Source organism: Lolium perenne, chromosome 5 (assembly GCF_019359855.2).
Source record: "Lolium perenne isolate Kyuss_39 chromosome 5, Kyuss_2.0, whole genome shotgun sequence".
Lineage (NCBI taxonomy): Eukaryota > Viridiplantae > Streptophyta > Magnoliopsida > Poales > Poaceae > Lolium > Lolium perenne.
Window position 1 is genome coordinate 26,029,783 of NC_067248.2, and position 17,321 is coordinate 26,047,103.

A 17,321-nucleotide genomic window follows, 5' to 3' on the forward strand; every position below is an offset into this window, starting at 1 on the left:
CATGTTTGAAACTGTCGATGGATGAAGTCCCGCAGGATGGGGGATTTTCTGACTAAAGGTTAGGAAAGAAGAAAATGTGAAGTTGGAGTTCTTCAAATTTCTCCGCGTTGCCAACGATGCCGGAAACCTAAGGTGCAAGCATGGCGGAAACTGCAGGCGAAACTCGGAGAACTCTGGGGGCTACTGTTGTGGGTATACTTCATGGGTGTACCATCGACAGTGCCTAGATCCGGCAAGCCCGGGTGGCCCACAGATGGTGATGAGGCATGTGGCCCATCGGGCAGCCCAGTTGCTGTTGATCATGAAGGAAGAAGTCCGTCCCAGGATCAGTAAGCCGGATCCGTACCGACATTAGGAGTAACCCGGATCTGCGGAGGCCCATGAGGAACTCGGATCCAGTACGACATGTATGGAAGGCGGATCCGTGACGTGCACGGCAAGATATTGTACCGTAGCTAGGCTATCTGTAATCCGGCTAGGACTCTCCATGTAAACCCTAGATCCGTGCGCCTTTATAAGCCGGATCCTGGGAGCCCTAGAGGTACAACCACAACTCATTGTAACACGCGAAAGCGCCCAGATAATTCCAGACAAGCAGCAGTAGGCCCTGTCATCGTGCAGGTGTTCCGAAGCTGGGTAACTCGCATACCACCGTCCCGTGTGCACTCCGCCCTATGGCCCCTACTACTTCTCCCCCTCGTGAGGATCCCTCCTCCGAGGCACCGTCGATTAGGCAACGACACCGCCGTAGCAATTTGGGTTTGATCTTGATTGTTTGATAGGGGAAACTCTCCCGGTATCGATCTCTACTTGTTGTTGATGCTATTGAGTGAAACCATTGAACCAAGTTTATGTTCAGATTGTTATTCATCATCATATCACCTCTGATCATGTTCCATATGATGTCTCGTGAGTAGTTCGTTTAGTTCTTGAGGACATGGGTGAAGTCTAAATGTTAGTAGTGAACTATGGTTGAGTAATATTCAATGCTATGATATTTAAGTTGTGGTGTTATTCTTCTAGTGGTGTCATGTGAACGTCGACTACATGACACTTCACCTTTATGGGCCTAGGGGAATGCATCTTGTACTCGTTTGCCAATTGCGGGGTTGCCGGAGTGACAGAAACCTAAACCCCCGTTGGTATATCGATGCAGGAGGGATAGCAGGATCTCAGAGTTTAAGGCTGTGGTTAGATTTATTCTTAATTACTTTCTTGTAGTTGCGGATGCTTGCAAGGGGTATAATCACAAGTATGTATTAGTCCTAGGAAGGGCGGTACATTAGCATAGGTTCACCCACACAACACTTATCATAACAATGAAGATTATTTAGCCGTATGTAGCGAAAGCACTAGACTAAAATCCCGTGTGTCCTCGAGAACGTTTGGTCATTATAAGTAAACAACCCGGCTTGTCCTTTGTGCTAAAAAGGATTGGGCCACTCACTGCAATTGTTACTCTCGCACTTTACTTACTCGTACTTTATTCATCTGTTACATCAAAACCCCCTGAATACTTGTCTGTGAGCATTTACAGTGAATCCTTCATCGAAACTGCTTATCAACACCTTCTGCTCCTCGTTGGGATCGACATTCTTACTTATCGAAAATACTACGATACACCCCCTATACTTGTGGGTCATCAAGCACTAATCACCAAGCCAACTAGGAGGTCACCCTCCAAGAGTAACAAGCTCACGGTCTCTCACTCGAACAAATCGTGGTGGAGAGCTCAACACTATGCAATGATGCAAAGCAAGAACACCGGAGGTGTTCAAGTCCTTCACACTCAAATCCCACCAAAGCAACGAATGCTAGGATGAGATTGGAGAGGAAGAACAAGGGGGAAAGTCAACCAAAGACTCCAAGATCTAGATCCCAAGAGATTCCCTCACTTAGAGAAGAAATGGTTTGGTGGAAGTGTAGATCTAGATCTCCTCTCTCAAATCCTCAAATATGAGCAAGAATGGTTGGAGGAATCAAGGGGGAGAGCAAGTTCTTCAAATATCAACAATGGAGGTGAGAGAATGGGAAGAACTAGTTTGGCTCAAGGTGGAAGAAGCCTATTTATAGCTAAGGGGGAAATAGAACAGTTGGGGGAAAAACAAGTGAAAAACGCATAAAATCGGCCCAAAAAGGTGCCCCAGCCGGCTGCCAGGCCGGCCGACCGGAGCTGGCGCTGACCAGCCCAGCTGGGCGCCCGGTCGGGCCGGCCCACTGGCCGGGCGGGGCGGCAGCAGCCGCTGGGCGGCGGATAACGAATGGGCGCGCGGTCCGGAGGGGAATCCGGCTGGGCCGGGGTGGCAGCCGGGCGGCCCGGTAGGGAAACCGGCGCCTGGGCCGGAGTAGGCTGCCAGGCCCACGGGATCCGCCCCCGGATGGCACAAGCTGCCAGGCCGGATTCGGCCGGGTGGGCCGGCGCGCGGCCCGGCAGGCCGGGCGGCCGACCGGCTGCCTCTCCTCTTTTTTTTTTCTTTTCTTTTTATTCTTTTCTCTTTTTCCCTTTTTCTTTAATAACAAATGCTCCCGAACTCCGATTCGAATGAAACCAATTTTGTTTGGAAGATAACAACAAATGCTATCTTATAGAAAGTGAAAACCCAAGAATATGTAGGAGGGGATTTTATCATGAATATAAAAGGTAGAACCTTATATCATGAATAACCGGTAAAATCACCCAACCTCGAAAACGCACTAGAAGATGCATGCGAACTCCGTTTTCGATGAACTTGGGCTTGTTGTAAAGCTAACAACAAGCTCAAGAACCTCACACCGAGAAATACCAAGAAGCAATAAGAATATGCAATGCATGCAAGGATTGAGCTCCCTAAGACGATGTGATCAAGTTAACCAACCGAAAGCCCCTCTTAATAGTGCGGCTATCTATCCTATAATCCGGTCTCCCATCAACCACCTCGAGACCGGCAAAAGGAAAACCTATCAAGGTCATACCTTTGCCTTGCGCATCCCATCACTTGATCATTGTCGCTTCGTGAATACTCACAAATGCTCCCCCATACACTATGATGGGAAAGGTTCATTGATGCACATCTTCACTATCACCAAATGGACGGCAAGCTTCAAGCATGTGATCCACACAAGATGCTCATCTTGAACTTGCCCAACTCAACCTTGTATCTTCTCATACTCACTTAAGATAGAGCATGGCTAATATTGAGTTCCACATAAGAACTCCATCTTCATTTCTTCTTCTTGATCATATCACATATATATCTTCATACCGATGATCTTGATGCCAATACACAAGGTATATCTTTATCTTCATGGCATCCATACTTGAATCCAACACATGGAGAGCAAGTAGTACCTATGGAATATTCCTTCATATAAACTCAATGAAAACATTAGTCCATAGGGGTTGTCATTAATTACCAAAACCACACATAGGGGCAATGTACCCTTACAAGCCTCCACGACGCTTACGACCTGAATTTGATGACCAAGTCATCGCCGAGGTAGATAAACTTATCCTTGCAGGTTTCATCAAGGAGGCCAAATACACTCGGTGCTCGCGAACATCGTGCCCGTAGAGAAGAAGAACGGCCAGGTACGGGTCTGCCAGAACTTTCGCGACCTAAACCGAGCATGCTCCAAGGACGACTTTCCCTTGCCCATCACGGAGATGGTCGTCGACTCCACCACGGGTCATGGCGCGCTATCCTTCATGGATGGTTCATCCGTCTACAACCAAATCAAGATGGACCCAGATGACGCCATCGACACCGCGTTTAGGACCCCGAAGGGCAACTTCTACTACACCGTCATGTCGTTCGGCTTGAAGAATGCAAGTGCAACGTATCAGCGGGCCATGACCTGCATCCTCGGCGACCTGATCCACCGTTAGGTGGAGTGCTACGTTGACGACATGGTGGTCAAGACCAAGGACCGCCAGGATCATCACAGGGACCTTCGGGTTGTCTTTGAGCATCTACGACAACACCAGCTCAAGATGAACCCGTTAAAGTGCGCCTTCGTCGTACAATCAGGCCTCTTCCTAGGATTTGTTGTCCACCGTCAAGGCATAGAGATCGAGCCTAAGAAGATCAAGGCCTTCCTCAACATGCCACCGCCTTGTAACCTCAAGGAGTTGAGGGCATTGCAAGGGAAGTTGGCATACATCCGCCACTTCATCTCCAACCTCTCCGGACGTATCCAGCCCTTCTCGTGTCTCATGAAGAAAGGAGCTCCGTTCGTGTGGGATGAAGGGTGTCAAAGAGGCTTCGACGACATCAAGAATGCAGCCTACCTCGATTGGTGCCCTACTCACTCAACACAATGATGAAGGAAAGGAGGTGGCTTGCTACTACTTGAGCCGCACCATGGTGGGTGCTGAGCGCAACTACTCTCCAATAGAGAAGTTATGCTTGACGCTCATATTCGCACTAAAGAAGTTGAGGCACTACATGCTAGCACTCCAAATCCAGCTCGTGGCAAGAGCGGATCCTATAAGGCAGTCAAGGGTCAAGCCTTGGCGGAGTTCCTCGCGGCGCACCCCGTCCCCGATGATTCCCCGCTCATTACCAACCTTCCAGACGAGGAGGTGTTCGCCGTCGAGTTGGAAGTGCCATGGGAGCTCTACTTCGACGGTGCTTCCCGCATGGAGGTTGACCCCGACGGAACTCCTAGGCGGAGAGCAGGGGCAGGACTGGTGTTTAAGACACCACAAGGAGGGGTGATGTACCACTCATTCTCTCTCCTCAAGGAAGAGTGCTCCAACAACAAGGCGGAGTACGAGGCGCTCATCTTCGGCATTCTCCTAGCGTTCTCCATGGAAGTCTGTTCCTTACGGGCCTATGGAGATTCTCAACTCATTGTTCGGCAAGTCAACGACATCTACGAGGTACGCAAGCCTGAACTGGTGACGTACTACAACGCGGCCCGGAAGCTCATGGAGAAATTTCAACAAGTCGAAGTGCTCCATGTTCCGCGAAGCAGGAATGCACCTGCCGACGCGTTGGCAAAACTGGCATCGGCGCTGGTTGTCCCAAGTGACAAATCCACGCAATTGATGGTTGAAGAACGGTGGCTTCTTCCCGCTGTCTTGGAGCTCGTACCGGGGGAAGGTGAAGTCAATACCATCACGACAAATGTCGTGGAGGAGGACGAGTGGCTGCAACCTTCCTCGACTACTTCAAGCACGGCAGCCTCCCCGACGACCCCGTCAAGAGGCGCCAACTGCAGCGACGACTCCCGTTCTATGTCTATAAGGCCGGCGTCTTGTACAGACGGTCTCATGGGCAGGAGGTTTTACTTCGGTGTGTCAACCGAGGTGAAGCTGAGAAGATCCTGCAGGAGATGCACCACGGACTTTGCGGTGGCCACCAAGGTGGGGCCAAAATGTGCCATGGCATACGCCTAGCTGGGTACTATTGGCCCGGCATCATGACCGACTGTCTCCGGGTGGTCAAGTCATGCCATGGTTGCCAAATCCATGGTGACTCCAAGCATCAGCCGCCAGCTCCTCTACACCCCACCATTCCCGCATGGCCATTCGATGCTTGGGGCATCGACGTCATCGGCCCTATTGACCCACCATCTTCCGGGGGACATCGCTTCATCCTTGCAGCAACCGACTACTTCTCCAAGTGGGTAGAGGCTGTCCCGCTGCGGGAGGTGAAGAGCGACAACGTCATCAACTTCCTAGAGCGAAATATCATATATCGCTTTGGGATTCTACACCGCATCACCTCCGACAACGCCAAGGCTTTCAAGTCCAATAAGATGCACAGGTTCATGGCGAAGTACAAGATCAAGTGGAACTACTCCACCGGCTACTACCCTCAAGCAAACGGAGCCATTGAAGCCTTCAACAAGACGCTTGGCAAGATACTCAAGAAGACGGTGACAAGACATAGAAGAGACTGGCCTGACCGTCTCTTCGAGTCTTTATGGGCGTACCGCGTTACGGTCCGTACCCCAACTCAAGCTACTCCCTACTCCCTGGTCTATGGGAGTGAAGCGGTTCTTCCATTGGAGGTCCAGCTACCCTCTCTACGGGTGGCTATCCAAGACGAACTCACCAAAGACGAACAGGTACACTTGCGGTTTCAGGACCTCGACGCCCTGGAAGAGGAGCGACTTCATGCCCTACAAAATCTATAGCTTTATCGCCAGAACATGGTGAGAGCTTATGACAAGCTCGTCAAGCGGCGCGTCTTCCGGAAAGGCGAGCTGGTCCTTGTGCTCAGGCGCCCCATCGTCGTCACACACAAGACGAAGGGGAAGTTCGAGCCGAAGTGGGAAGGACCATACGCCATCGAGCAAGTCTACGACGGGGGTGCATACCAGCTGGTCGATCCCCAGGGAGCTCGACCCATGCCTCCAATCAATGGAAGGTTCCTCAAAAAATATTTTTGCTAAACATTTGCCTCTTCCATCGCTTTTTTTTGTTTTTTTAATAACGGGGAATCCTCGGTCGGCTCGATCCATGGTGCATTCTTATATGCATGGCATGGATATTTATTTCCCCCATTTTAAAACGGACCATGTCCAACAAAAAAATGGCTTTCCCCCAACACACCATTCTTGTGATTGAAGATTTGGCTACCCTGGGGCTTGTCGGAGGGTGGCACAATGTGTCAAGCTGCAAGTTGAGCGGCTCTCACACCCATAAAGCACGACACGTACCAAGTGTATGCTTCTGGAGGCAGTGGAGAAGATTACTTGGGCACTTCATCGTACTGAGGCTCCGCGCCCCATGCTTCCCGGCGTGCCACTCTCTCACAGAGGCTCACGCTCCGGGGAAGACCTTAGGAGAAAGATCATAAAAGGCCCGCCCAACTCAGCACAAGTTGGACTAGGTGTGGATCCATGTGACAACCCTGGGGCGTGCCACCATAAGCTCCAAATAAAGTGCCGGAGGGTTTTGTAGTCCACCAAGGTGAATGGTTGCCTTCCAAGTTCTCAAGATGGGGTCCCCAAGCAAGCGAAAAATAGTCCCAAAAGTTCAAGCAAAGAAGAATTACAAAGGAGCTCAAGCAAACAAAAACTCCAAAAGAAGTACAAGCAATCTCATGAAGTCAATGGTCATTCAAATGGCCCGTATAGGCAGCCCTCACAAGACGGCAAAAATCCAGAAAATCCAAGAATCAAGTATAAAGGTCCCGAAGATCGAGGGAACCCATTGGAAAGAAGGCGGAAGGTAGCTGTTCACCACCCCTCAAGAAGGCATGGAAACTCTCAAGTAATTGTCCCAAAGCCATTCAACCCCGTCCTACCATGCCCAAGTCTCTGGGTCCGTGGGGCATCATGCAGGGGGCATGCTGAGCTGTGGGGTTCCTCGGTACCATGATGGGCTAGGGCATGACTCTCTACTGCCTCTCGGAAGCATCTCCGAATACGGTGCCTCCACACACACTTACACGCAAGGACAAGATATAATCGTCATGGTCTTTCAACGGTTCCCAATGACAAGTCCTTCGGCGGCCTTCTCGGATATCACACATATAGCTAGTGTATAACGGGAAAGCCAACATTTTAGAAAAAAATCCCAAATCAAACCCGTTCTTTTTGTTACTCTCTACCTTGCTTCGTGTTTCCTTGCTCTTGTTTCCTCGAACCCGAGAAAGTACAGGAACACACTTTCAAAAGTTGAGTTGCGACTCGGCGCCCATGATGATTGGCTCGCCACGACCTTCAAATGTCTACAATGACCTACTTCGGCAATACCGGGATGGTGTTGACGCCGATGACTTTCCGGCAGCACATCTACATCAACACATGAAGATATGGGAGCAGTGCAGCGCGCCAGTGCGGCTAGCGCGAATCTGTGTAACCCTTCAATCTAGTCGGCTGGCACCATGATGGCTACATGGTCCCGGCTGGATTGATAAAATTTCTCCATGACACGGCATGTTATTTCGTCGTGGAATGAAGATGAAGGAATACTAGCCGGTTGGTCGGCATCGCACACGATCCCAACCGGTCTTCTTCAAAATGTGTACGCGGACGTACCTTCCCGCACCAATGTACATCAACACTCGGCTCTCGCGACTCTGCCTCTACATCAACACTTGGCACTCGCGACACTACATCAACACTTAGCACTCGCGACACCACCTCTACATCAACACTCGGTGGTAGCTACACTGCATCTACATCAACACTCAGCAGTAGCGACACTACCTCTACATCAACGCTCGGCACTCGCGACCCTGCCTCTACGTCAACACTCTAGTGCCGTGACACTTCCTCGAGCTGGAAGTTCATCTGCATCAACCATCCTGACCCTTAGCACTGGGTTAAAAATAAAACAAGCCCTATGCAAGGAGCTGTGCTTGGAAGCTCATCATCAACACAACACTTACGGCAGTAGGCGCCAGCGACCGGCAGCCGCGCAAAGGCCCGTGGAATACACGCGTGCGCTGCATGCACGTGTGTACTTCTTCAGCTCAATGCCTTCACTTGAAGGCCTGGAGGAATGGCGGAACATGCACGCATACATGCATGTCCTGACTCCATTAATACGATCCCTTAACCCCGCGATGCCCTGGCAGAACAGCGGCGGCAAACCATGGTGCTCCGGGGCGGCCGGTGGTTACCGGGCTGACGTCGGGATAGGCGCGCCACGATGAGTCACGGAGCGCGCCCTCTTACATTCTTACCGACACGCCCGCCTCCTTTTGTTCAAGTGGTGCCCTTACTCCTGATGCTAATTCTCATGTCCTAATATATGATCATGCACGGGTGTGTCTCTGAAGAAACATATGGTTAAAAGACCTCTTTTGGGCTGCACATACACACTAGTTGCGCCGGATGTTTCGCCAAGCCAAGGCCGACTTGCTTCTCGCGCGGCCTTACCTTGGCGAGGGGCATTTGTTCGACGTGATTTTGTATAAGTTACAGCAGTGCTTCATTGCTTGGCAAATTGGCGTGAAAATAAAATAGTTGATCGATTCATGTACTGGTATGCGAAACATGCAAGCTAAGCTAGTATTGAACAACAAGCAATATGCGTAGAGCTGGCCATTTCAGTGGATACGTGAAGATAGTAATTTAGCAATTGATGGATCCATCGAGCTTCATGAGGCTATGACACAGGCAGCTTTCACCTTCACGAGCGCCTAAGCTAGCAACGTGAAGCGACTAACTCATCAATTATGTTTATTATTTTGATTTCTACAGGCATACGAGTACAAGCACAAAAGTAAATACGTACATCCGTGCATATACACCGGCCAGTTCGTGTATACGCGTGCGGGCCGGTACACTGATCGGTTTGCCTCACAAGATATTTTGGCCAGCTGAGAGCGATCTGATAAACATCAAAAACAAGATCGCTATTAGCGTGGGCGTGCGAGCGTAAGATAAACATTGCTGCCGCCATACTCGCGGAAGGAGACTCCGCGCAGCTATCCATCGCCGGCTGCCTATAAAAGGAAGACACAGCTCGTTCTTTGGGGAGGAGAAAAACACACAAGACGTAGCAGCCGGAGGCGCAGCTCGGGGGGTCAGCGACGCACCTGAAGAAAAGGAGCACCATACATCCACGCCATACACGCGCAGATCACACCAACACCCATCCATTGACATCAAACAAGCACTATACACACACGTTATCGATCAGGAGAAGGAAGAAGCGATGGATATGAAGGTGACGTCTCCAAACGGTGAGAATCACGGTTGAATATTTCTCCTCCCTCTATCTCTCTTTCTCTCCAAGCACACGCATACGGCTGCACGGTGACGTCGGAGCTGACGGCCGACGACGGCCACGTCGGGGCTGCCGGCGTACAGCCCGGCGCCATCCGCCACGGCGAGGACGACGACGTCAAGGCTGGCGGTGTGCACATCCGGGCTCCATCTCCGACTCTACACCATGCCACCGACGACGACGTTGGGCTGCCGGCGAACAGCCCGGCGCCATCCGCCATGGCGAGGACGACGCCAACCTTGATGAGGCTGCCGGCGAACAGCCCGGCGTAATCCGCCATAGCGAGGACGACGCCAACCTTGATGAGGCTGCCGGCGAACAGCCCGGCGCCATCCGCCATGGCGAGGACGACGACGTTGGGCTGCCGGCGAACAGCCCGGCGCCATCCGCCATGGCGAGGACGACACCAACCTTGATGAGGCTGCCGGCGAACAGCCTGGCGCCATCCGCCACGGCGCAGCGACAACATCCGTGCCGGGGCTGCCGGCGGACAGCGCGGCGCCATCTCCACGGCGCCCACGAGTTGGACGACGACGACCTTGATGGGGCTGCCGGTGTGCAGCGTGGCGCCATCTTCATCACCCGTGAGGCACGGCGACGACGTCCGTACCAAGGCTGTCGGCGTGCAGCGCGGCGGCATCTCCACATTGCCTGTGGGGCGCGACGACGTCCGTGCCGAGGCTGTCGGCGCGCAGCGTGGCGCCATCTCCACCACCTATGGGACGCAACGACGACGTCCAGGCCGGTCCGCCGACATGCAGCGTGGAGCCATGAGGCACGATGACGACAAGTATGTGCCATGGCTGCCGGCGTGCAGCGGGCGCCATCTCCATCACCCGCAAGGAACGACAACGACAACCATCCTGTGAGGCGCGACGATAGCAAGTACGTGACACGGCTGCTGGCATGCAGCGCGGCGCCATCTCCATCACGTCGCCTGTGGGGCGCAACGACGACGTCCGTGCCGCGGCTACCGGCATTCAGCGCGGCGACGGCATCCGTGTAGGGGCTGCCGGCGTGTAGCCCGGTGTCATCTCCAACTCTACAAGCGACGTCCAAGGAACGACATCGCGTAGCCCAGCGACATCTTCACCGCCCATGAGACGCGGCAGTGACGTCCTTGACGAGGCGTCCGGCATGCAGCGCGGCACCATCTCCACCACCCGCGAGGCGCGCCGACGACGACGAGCCCGCACCGAGGCTGCCGGCGTGCAACGTGGCGCCATCTCCACCACCCGCGAGGAGCGCCGATGATGACGAGTCCTTACCGAGGCTGCCGGCGTGCAGCGTGGCACCATCTTCACCACACCACGAGACGTTGCGATGACGTCCTTGGCGAGGCTGCTGGCGTGCAGCTCTGCGACGACAGCCGTGTAGGGGCTGCCGGCGTGTAGCCCGGTGTCATCTCCAACTCCACAAGCGACGTCAAAGGAAACGACATCATGGCGGCGGGGCTGCAGCCACGTAGCCCAGTGACATCTTCACCGCCCGCGAGACGCGGCGATGACGTCCCTGACGTGGCGGCCGGCGTGCAGCGCGGCGCCATCTCCACCACCTATGGGACGTGATAACGACGTCCGTTCCAAGGCTGCCGGTGTGCAGCGTGGCGCCATCTTCATCACCGATGAGGCGCGACGACAACAAGTCCGTGCCACGGCTGCCGGTGTGTAGCGTGGCGCCATCTCCATCATACCACAAGGCGCGACGATGACGAGTCCGTGCCCAGCATGTCGGCAGGCAGCCTGGCATCATCTCCACTACCAAGACGGCGCCAAAAAGATGGCGCGGCATGATGAGCTTCCAGCTTGCAGCTCTCTACCTTCTTCACCATGGCGAAACGGGCCAAGGACATGGGCACGGACGTTGTTGCCGCTCGAATCCTGACCACCACATCTACACATAAAGCTATGCATGTTAGTATTAGTATGTACGCGCATGGCAGGTTATATACATTGGCCATGTATGGTACGTACTAGCTAGCTAGTTGTGGCCGGCCAAGCCATGGTCATGTGCCACAACATTCACCTATCTGGAAGCCATCGGAGACGAGCCAAGAACCAATGTTCACACTGTTGGCCACACGGCGATGGCCCTCGACGGGCAGGTGCTCTCTCTGAGGGTGACGATGCTTTCGGCACGCCATCGACTCCCCTCCCTCGGCGGCCGTACCTTCCGACACGCGATGGTTCCTCGGCGCGCCATCGACTCCACTTCCCTGCGAGCCCGTGAGACGGCGTCCTTGACTACGCCGACAGCCATAAACTTGGCGTCAGGCTAAGGACGAGGCGCCGACCATATCGGCTACACCGACTTACGTGCGTGCGTTGGTTTTCACACCGACGCTGGTCTCCTCCATCATTTTTTACTCCCGCGAGGCATACCCCTTGCACATCCCGACGAGGCTACTGGTCGTCGAGAAGTCCCAGCTGAGCGGACTCATGCTACTTCAACTCCAACTACATCAACACCGTCAAGACCGACGAGGCGCGACGGCGAGGGCGGGCTTGGCCGGAGCAAAGGCCATGCTACATGCGGCGCGTGTACCGACGAGGACACGGGCTCTGCCGCCGCCCACACACACCACCATCACATCATGCATGCAGGACGTGAAGCGAAGACGACGAAGACGACCACACGGCTTAATCGGAGGTGTCTCGCGGCGTAACCCGCGGGAGTAATTAACCGGGAGTCTTCCGAGGCCCCGAGAACCAGGAGATCGCAATCGCCATAGTCACGCTGGCCGCGCGAGCAGGCCACGGAGCGCTTTGTATTCGGGAACTTGTACTTTGTTTCTCCAAGAGAGATTAATGAAATGCATGCTTCCCTATCTTTTTCTTGTGTACTACGGTACACTGGCACGCCCGCACCTATTTTCTTTACCCGGCGCATAAGGGAAACATGCTACCATCCTTCCCCTCAACGTAGCGCCTATGTCTTTCACAGACGTTTTTCTCGTGTCAAACAATAGGATTTACACAACAAGATTTTTTTAGGATTATTTTCTATAGGATATGTTCCTATGAATCAAACAACTTGTGTAAGAATTTTTCCAATAGGATCCTAATCCTACACAATTCTTACACAAATCGTATGAATCAAACGAGCCCTATACGTGTGTAGGGTACCGCAAAAGTTGAAAAGTAAACCAAATCTATTCGTTGAGGATAAAAAGACAAATTAAGCAACAGTACTATTCACGACAATTTGTATGAGAAAGTACTTTTTTCTTTGAAGTGTAGGTTGAATTCAAATTAGAATTTTTGTTCTATGGTACATAAATATTACATCAATGTAGCAAATAAAAGTTACGAAAAATGACTTCACTTCTTATTAACTTTTTTTGTTGTCAGACCATAGAAAATCTGAACCATAGATACTCTCAGTGGCATGGCTGTTTGCTCGATGACACTATGCTGTTCATGCGAAGGCTAATTGTAATTCTAAGACTATATCCAGTTTCTCTTTGAGACCAAGATTAATCCTGTTGTGAAAAGTAGCAAACCCAAGATGTGAATAGTAGATATTCCGTACTGTTCACGGTCAGAAAATGACTTTGTGGACATTTGCAACTTGCAAGTAGAAAAACAGGGTTCCCTTTAAGCTGTCAAGTCCCGGCACAAAATGAAGCATATTTCCCAGTCAAGCCACCGTGACCAGGAAATCAAATTTGAAGGTACAGTACAGGCAGTTCATTACAGCGAAATGAAGCATGTTTCTCTAGTCCAAGGCAGTGGCGTAGCCACATTGAGACCTGTGTGGTCAATTGACCACACAGGTTTTTAGCAAATTCTTTGTATGCTAGTATAAAATCATGATAAAATATATTAAAATAAATAAAAACACATGTATTTGACATCACAGATTACAAATGACAACACAGACTTCAAGTTCTGGCTCCGCCACTCCAAGGATGCCTTAACTCTGCCTAAAGTTGCCAACTCAATCATGTCATCTTAAGTTACATGCCACAGTACCCCTTACACACCGCACACAACTCTCTCTCATGCAAAACAGAGTAGCAACTTACACACAACCACAGAACTAGATCACTACAAGAGCCGTGGACAGCAACCAGACCAGGCTAGTTATGCAGATTAAACACGCCAGCCCGTGGTGCATACTCCACGCTCCATTGCTCCGGGCGCCGAGGATTTCAGTTGCAAGGAATGCCAGCTTTCTGCTTCTGCTGCCGAGTCTTGGCAGCTTTCGGCTTCTCCTGCCGAGTCTTGGCAGCTTTCGGCTTCTCCTGCCGAGTCTTGGCAGCTTTCGGCTTCTGCTGCCGAGTCTTGGCAGCTTGCGGCTTCTGCTGGCTAGTCTTGCCAGCTTGAGGCTTCTGCTGGTGAGTCTCCGGACCTGCAGCTGCATAACAGAAGACAGCCTGATTAGGATGAATGAAGTAGACAAGTGATCTAGCAACATAGTAGAACAGAAGGGGCTGAGTCAGGGTGAAGGCTCTATATTTTACTGCACATCCAAGGTCTTGGCTATGTATGGATTTTGCCACGCAAGATAACAGGATAACAGTAAATATATGAAATGTGAGATAGTGTAGTGGCTCACAGACATGGCATGAATGTGATCTGAAATGTGAGATAGTGTGCTAAGGGCATACTAAGAGTTCAGATGTGTGTGGGATCTTATATTGATTGACAAGGTATGTACACAACATGAAGCAAGTAAGTTAAATATAACAAGGTGCTTGAATATACTGCAACAAAAATTAGGGTGGCACCAAGAAAATAGAGCATGCAAGGAACAAAGTGATACTACCTCCGTTTCAAGGAATAAGGCGCCCTCGTTTTACGAGCTTTTTGTTTGACCAAGAATTACTTTAAATAGATAAAGATTGTTTGTATGAAATTAGTATCATTAAAAAATGCTTTTCAATACGAATCCAACGATGCTATATACATATAATATAATCAAGATTTTGTTGCTCAATTTTTATGATCAAAGTTCATCTTGGAATACGCGTGCGCCTTATTCCTTGAAACGGAGGTAGTATAATTCTACTGCATGCATTATAGCTTTGTGCAAAATCAATTACTGGGGAACAGACAACCTCCAAGTCCTGAAAGTCAAGGCTTTTTGTTTAAGGAACAGTTGGCTAATGAAGTCTAGTGGAAATACAGCTGAGAGATAAATCATTGCTGAAATGCATGCCTAAAGTAATCGACCTAGCTCGCGGTAGCTGAACATAAAGATTCATGTTTCATACTGGAATAACATTGCAATGAGATACTATAGTGATGATTAATGTTGTATGAGCAATTGGGATTACAGGATGATGCAATCTGCAACCAATAGATATGGCGCTAGACAGTCATATTAGCACCACCAAATTAAATTAATTCACACATATACTTAGGATAATCATGCTGGTTAAATCTAACAAGGTGCTTGAATGCGGCAATAGAAGTAGTGCATCACCAAGAAAACAGAAAATATAACAAGAAAGGTGCAAAGTGATGTAATTCAACAGCATGCATCATATGTACTTATATGAGAATCATGCGACCACTAAGTCCTGAAAGTTGAGGTTTGGCCTTGAAGGGACAATTGGCTGACTATATATGTCTACTGGACATGCTGTTCAAAGATAAATTTTCACAGAAATGCATACCTAAAGTAAGAGAAGTAATCGACCTAGCTCACATAGTTGTACATAAAGATTTGCATTTCATACTGGAATAACTTTGCTACTACAGTGATGAGTAATTTAGATACTACGAAACAATACTAACCCCTTATGATGAATTTGACCGGTGCCAAAGGGTCGCTGTCTGAAAAGTCTGCTCCTCGTCGGAAAGTCCAGGGTTCACCTCCTTCCGGACCATGAGTCCCACCAATAGCAAAAGAGAACTTGCTGAGCCATAAATCATCGCTCAAACCGTACAAGGTGTTGAACATGTCATCTGCGGACAGTGCAGTGTATCTTGGATTGACCGCCGAAACCAGCACATACTTGAGCACCTGCGCATTCTGGAAGATGTACTGGAGGAAGGCAATCTCATCTTGCTGCGCATGGTAGTCGAGGAATGTCATCACCTTCATGCGCAACCGCACGCCTACGATGGGGCCAACCTCTTCCCAGAAGTCCAGGTTGAGCTTGCCAGCGGGATGGTCACATTTTCCAGACTGCAATTATCATTTGTTTTAAGAAACCAGTGAACGTTTCATCAAGTAATGGATCATGCAGCAGAAGCAACAATATGAGAATGCAACAATTTTCAGACTGCAATTATCAATTTTTAAAACTAGCTAGTGAGCATTTCAGCAAGTAATGGATCATGCAGCTGCAGAAGCAACAATATGAGAATACAAAAAAAAAGGATGAAAAGCTAGGGGTACCATAATGTGCAGAGCCTCAAGACAGGGAAAGCATTTGAGGAAGGCGGGCACCATCTTGATGTCGCTGTGGACTCCGAAGCGCACCTTCAAGCTAAGTGTCTTGACGCTGGTGACCATCATGCTTGGACCTGTCTTAATCCCAGCCTGAAATGGACCCAATTCAGCCATAAAGTTGGCACATTGCAATAGCAAATTGAAGAGAATTGAAAGATATTCGAGGCTGGACTGGAAGTGTACCATGATGACAGTGTCTTGGATCTCTAGCGCATATTTTCCAGTCTCGAGCTTTCCGAACAAGCTCAGCTTGGGGGCATTGCCAATCTTCACGGTGGTACATGACCCACCGGCAGGGCCGAGGCATTCCGACAGGATGAGGCGCTCGAGGCACGGGGCGCTGACCACCTCGACGCTCTCCAGGACGAAGGCGCAGATCTGCACGCACCGGAGGCTCTTGCTGATGAGGCGGAGGTGCACCCCGTTCATGGTCCCCTGGATGTTGAGGATCTCCAGGGCGGGGCTCCTGGCGACGACGAGGTCGATGTCGCCGGTCTCGACGGCGACGCTGCAGATGCCGAGCTCCCGGAGGTGGGGGAAGGAGGCGGCGGCGAGGCCGGCCGCGTCCGGGAACTTCCAGACGCCGATGTAGAGGCGGGTGAGGGTGGAGATGGCGAAGAGCGTCCTGGGGAGGGGCACGTCGCCGCTGGGCGAGGGGCGGTTGACGAGGACGAGCTCCTGGACGCCCCTGGCGGCGAGGAGCCGGAGCCAGAGCCTGAGGTGGGCCGGGTGCTCGCCCATGCGGCCGCGGGTGAGGTGGACGCAGCGGAAGGGCCCCGGGTGCGCGGCGAGGATTTGGGAGACGGCGGCTGTGACGTCCAGCGAGCTCGCGCTGGCGCCGCTGGGGAGCAGGTGGGTGTCGACGAGGGCTATCGGCGTGGAGCGCCAGACCCCGCGCCAGCGCGCGGCGAGCGCGGCGGTGCGGGCGGCGTCCTTGGCGGGGAGGCGGGAGACGATCTCGCGGAGGAGGGCGTCGGGGAGGTGGCTGATGCGGTCGACGCCGCCGGAGGTGCGGGCGGCGCGGAGGCGGGCCGTGGTGGTGACAGGCGGGTCCGGGAGGTTGCTGTGGATGAACGACGGGAGCCGCTCAGTGCGTCGGAACTGCAGGTGCGGGTCGGCGCTGGAGGGCGGTCTGGCCATGGCCCGCGCCGGCGGAAGGTCAGCACGGGCGCGGCGAGCTAGGGTTTTGTCTGAGATTGGATTGGAGGCGAGTGGAGTGGCGAGCAGCGAGTGATCAGTTTTG

General features: G+C 51.8%; 1 protein-coding gene across 1 annotated transcript in view; it reads right to left on the bottom strand.

Moving 5' to 3' along the window:
• The window catches only part of LOC127298726 (F-box/FBD/LRR-repeat protein At1g51370), a 102,795-nt gene extending 85,491 nt beyond the window's left edge, over nucleotides 1-17,304 (bottom strand). The window contains exons 1-4 of the mRNA XM_051328575.2: nucleotides 16,262-17,304; nucleotides 16,025-16,168; nucleotides 15,418-15,811; nucleotides 13,724-14,032 (exon numbers count right to left, since the gene is read on the bottom strand). Of these exons, the coding sequence (XP_051184535.1) occupies nucleotides 13,827-14,032; nucleotides 15,418-15,811; nucleotides 16,025-16,168; nucleotides 16,262-17,218 (1,701 nt within the window). The 5' untranslated portion in view covers nucleotides 17,219-17,304 and the 3' untranslated portion in view covers nucleotides 13,724-13,826. The remainder of the gene's footprint in view (nucleotides 1-13,723; nucleotides 14,033-15,417; nucleotides 15,812-16,024; nucleotides 16,169-16,261) is intronic.
• Between the last annotated feature and the right edge of the window lie 17 nt (nucleotides 17,305-17,321).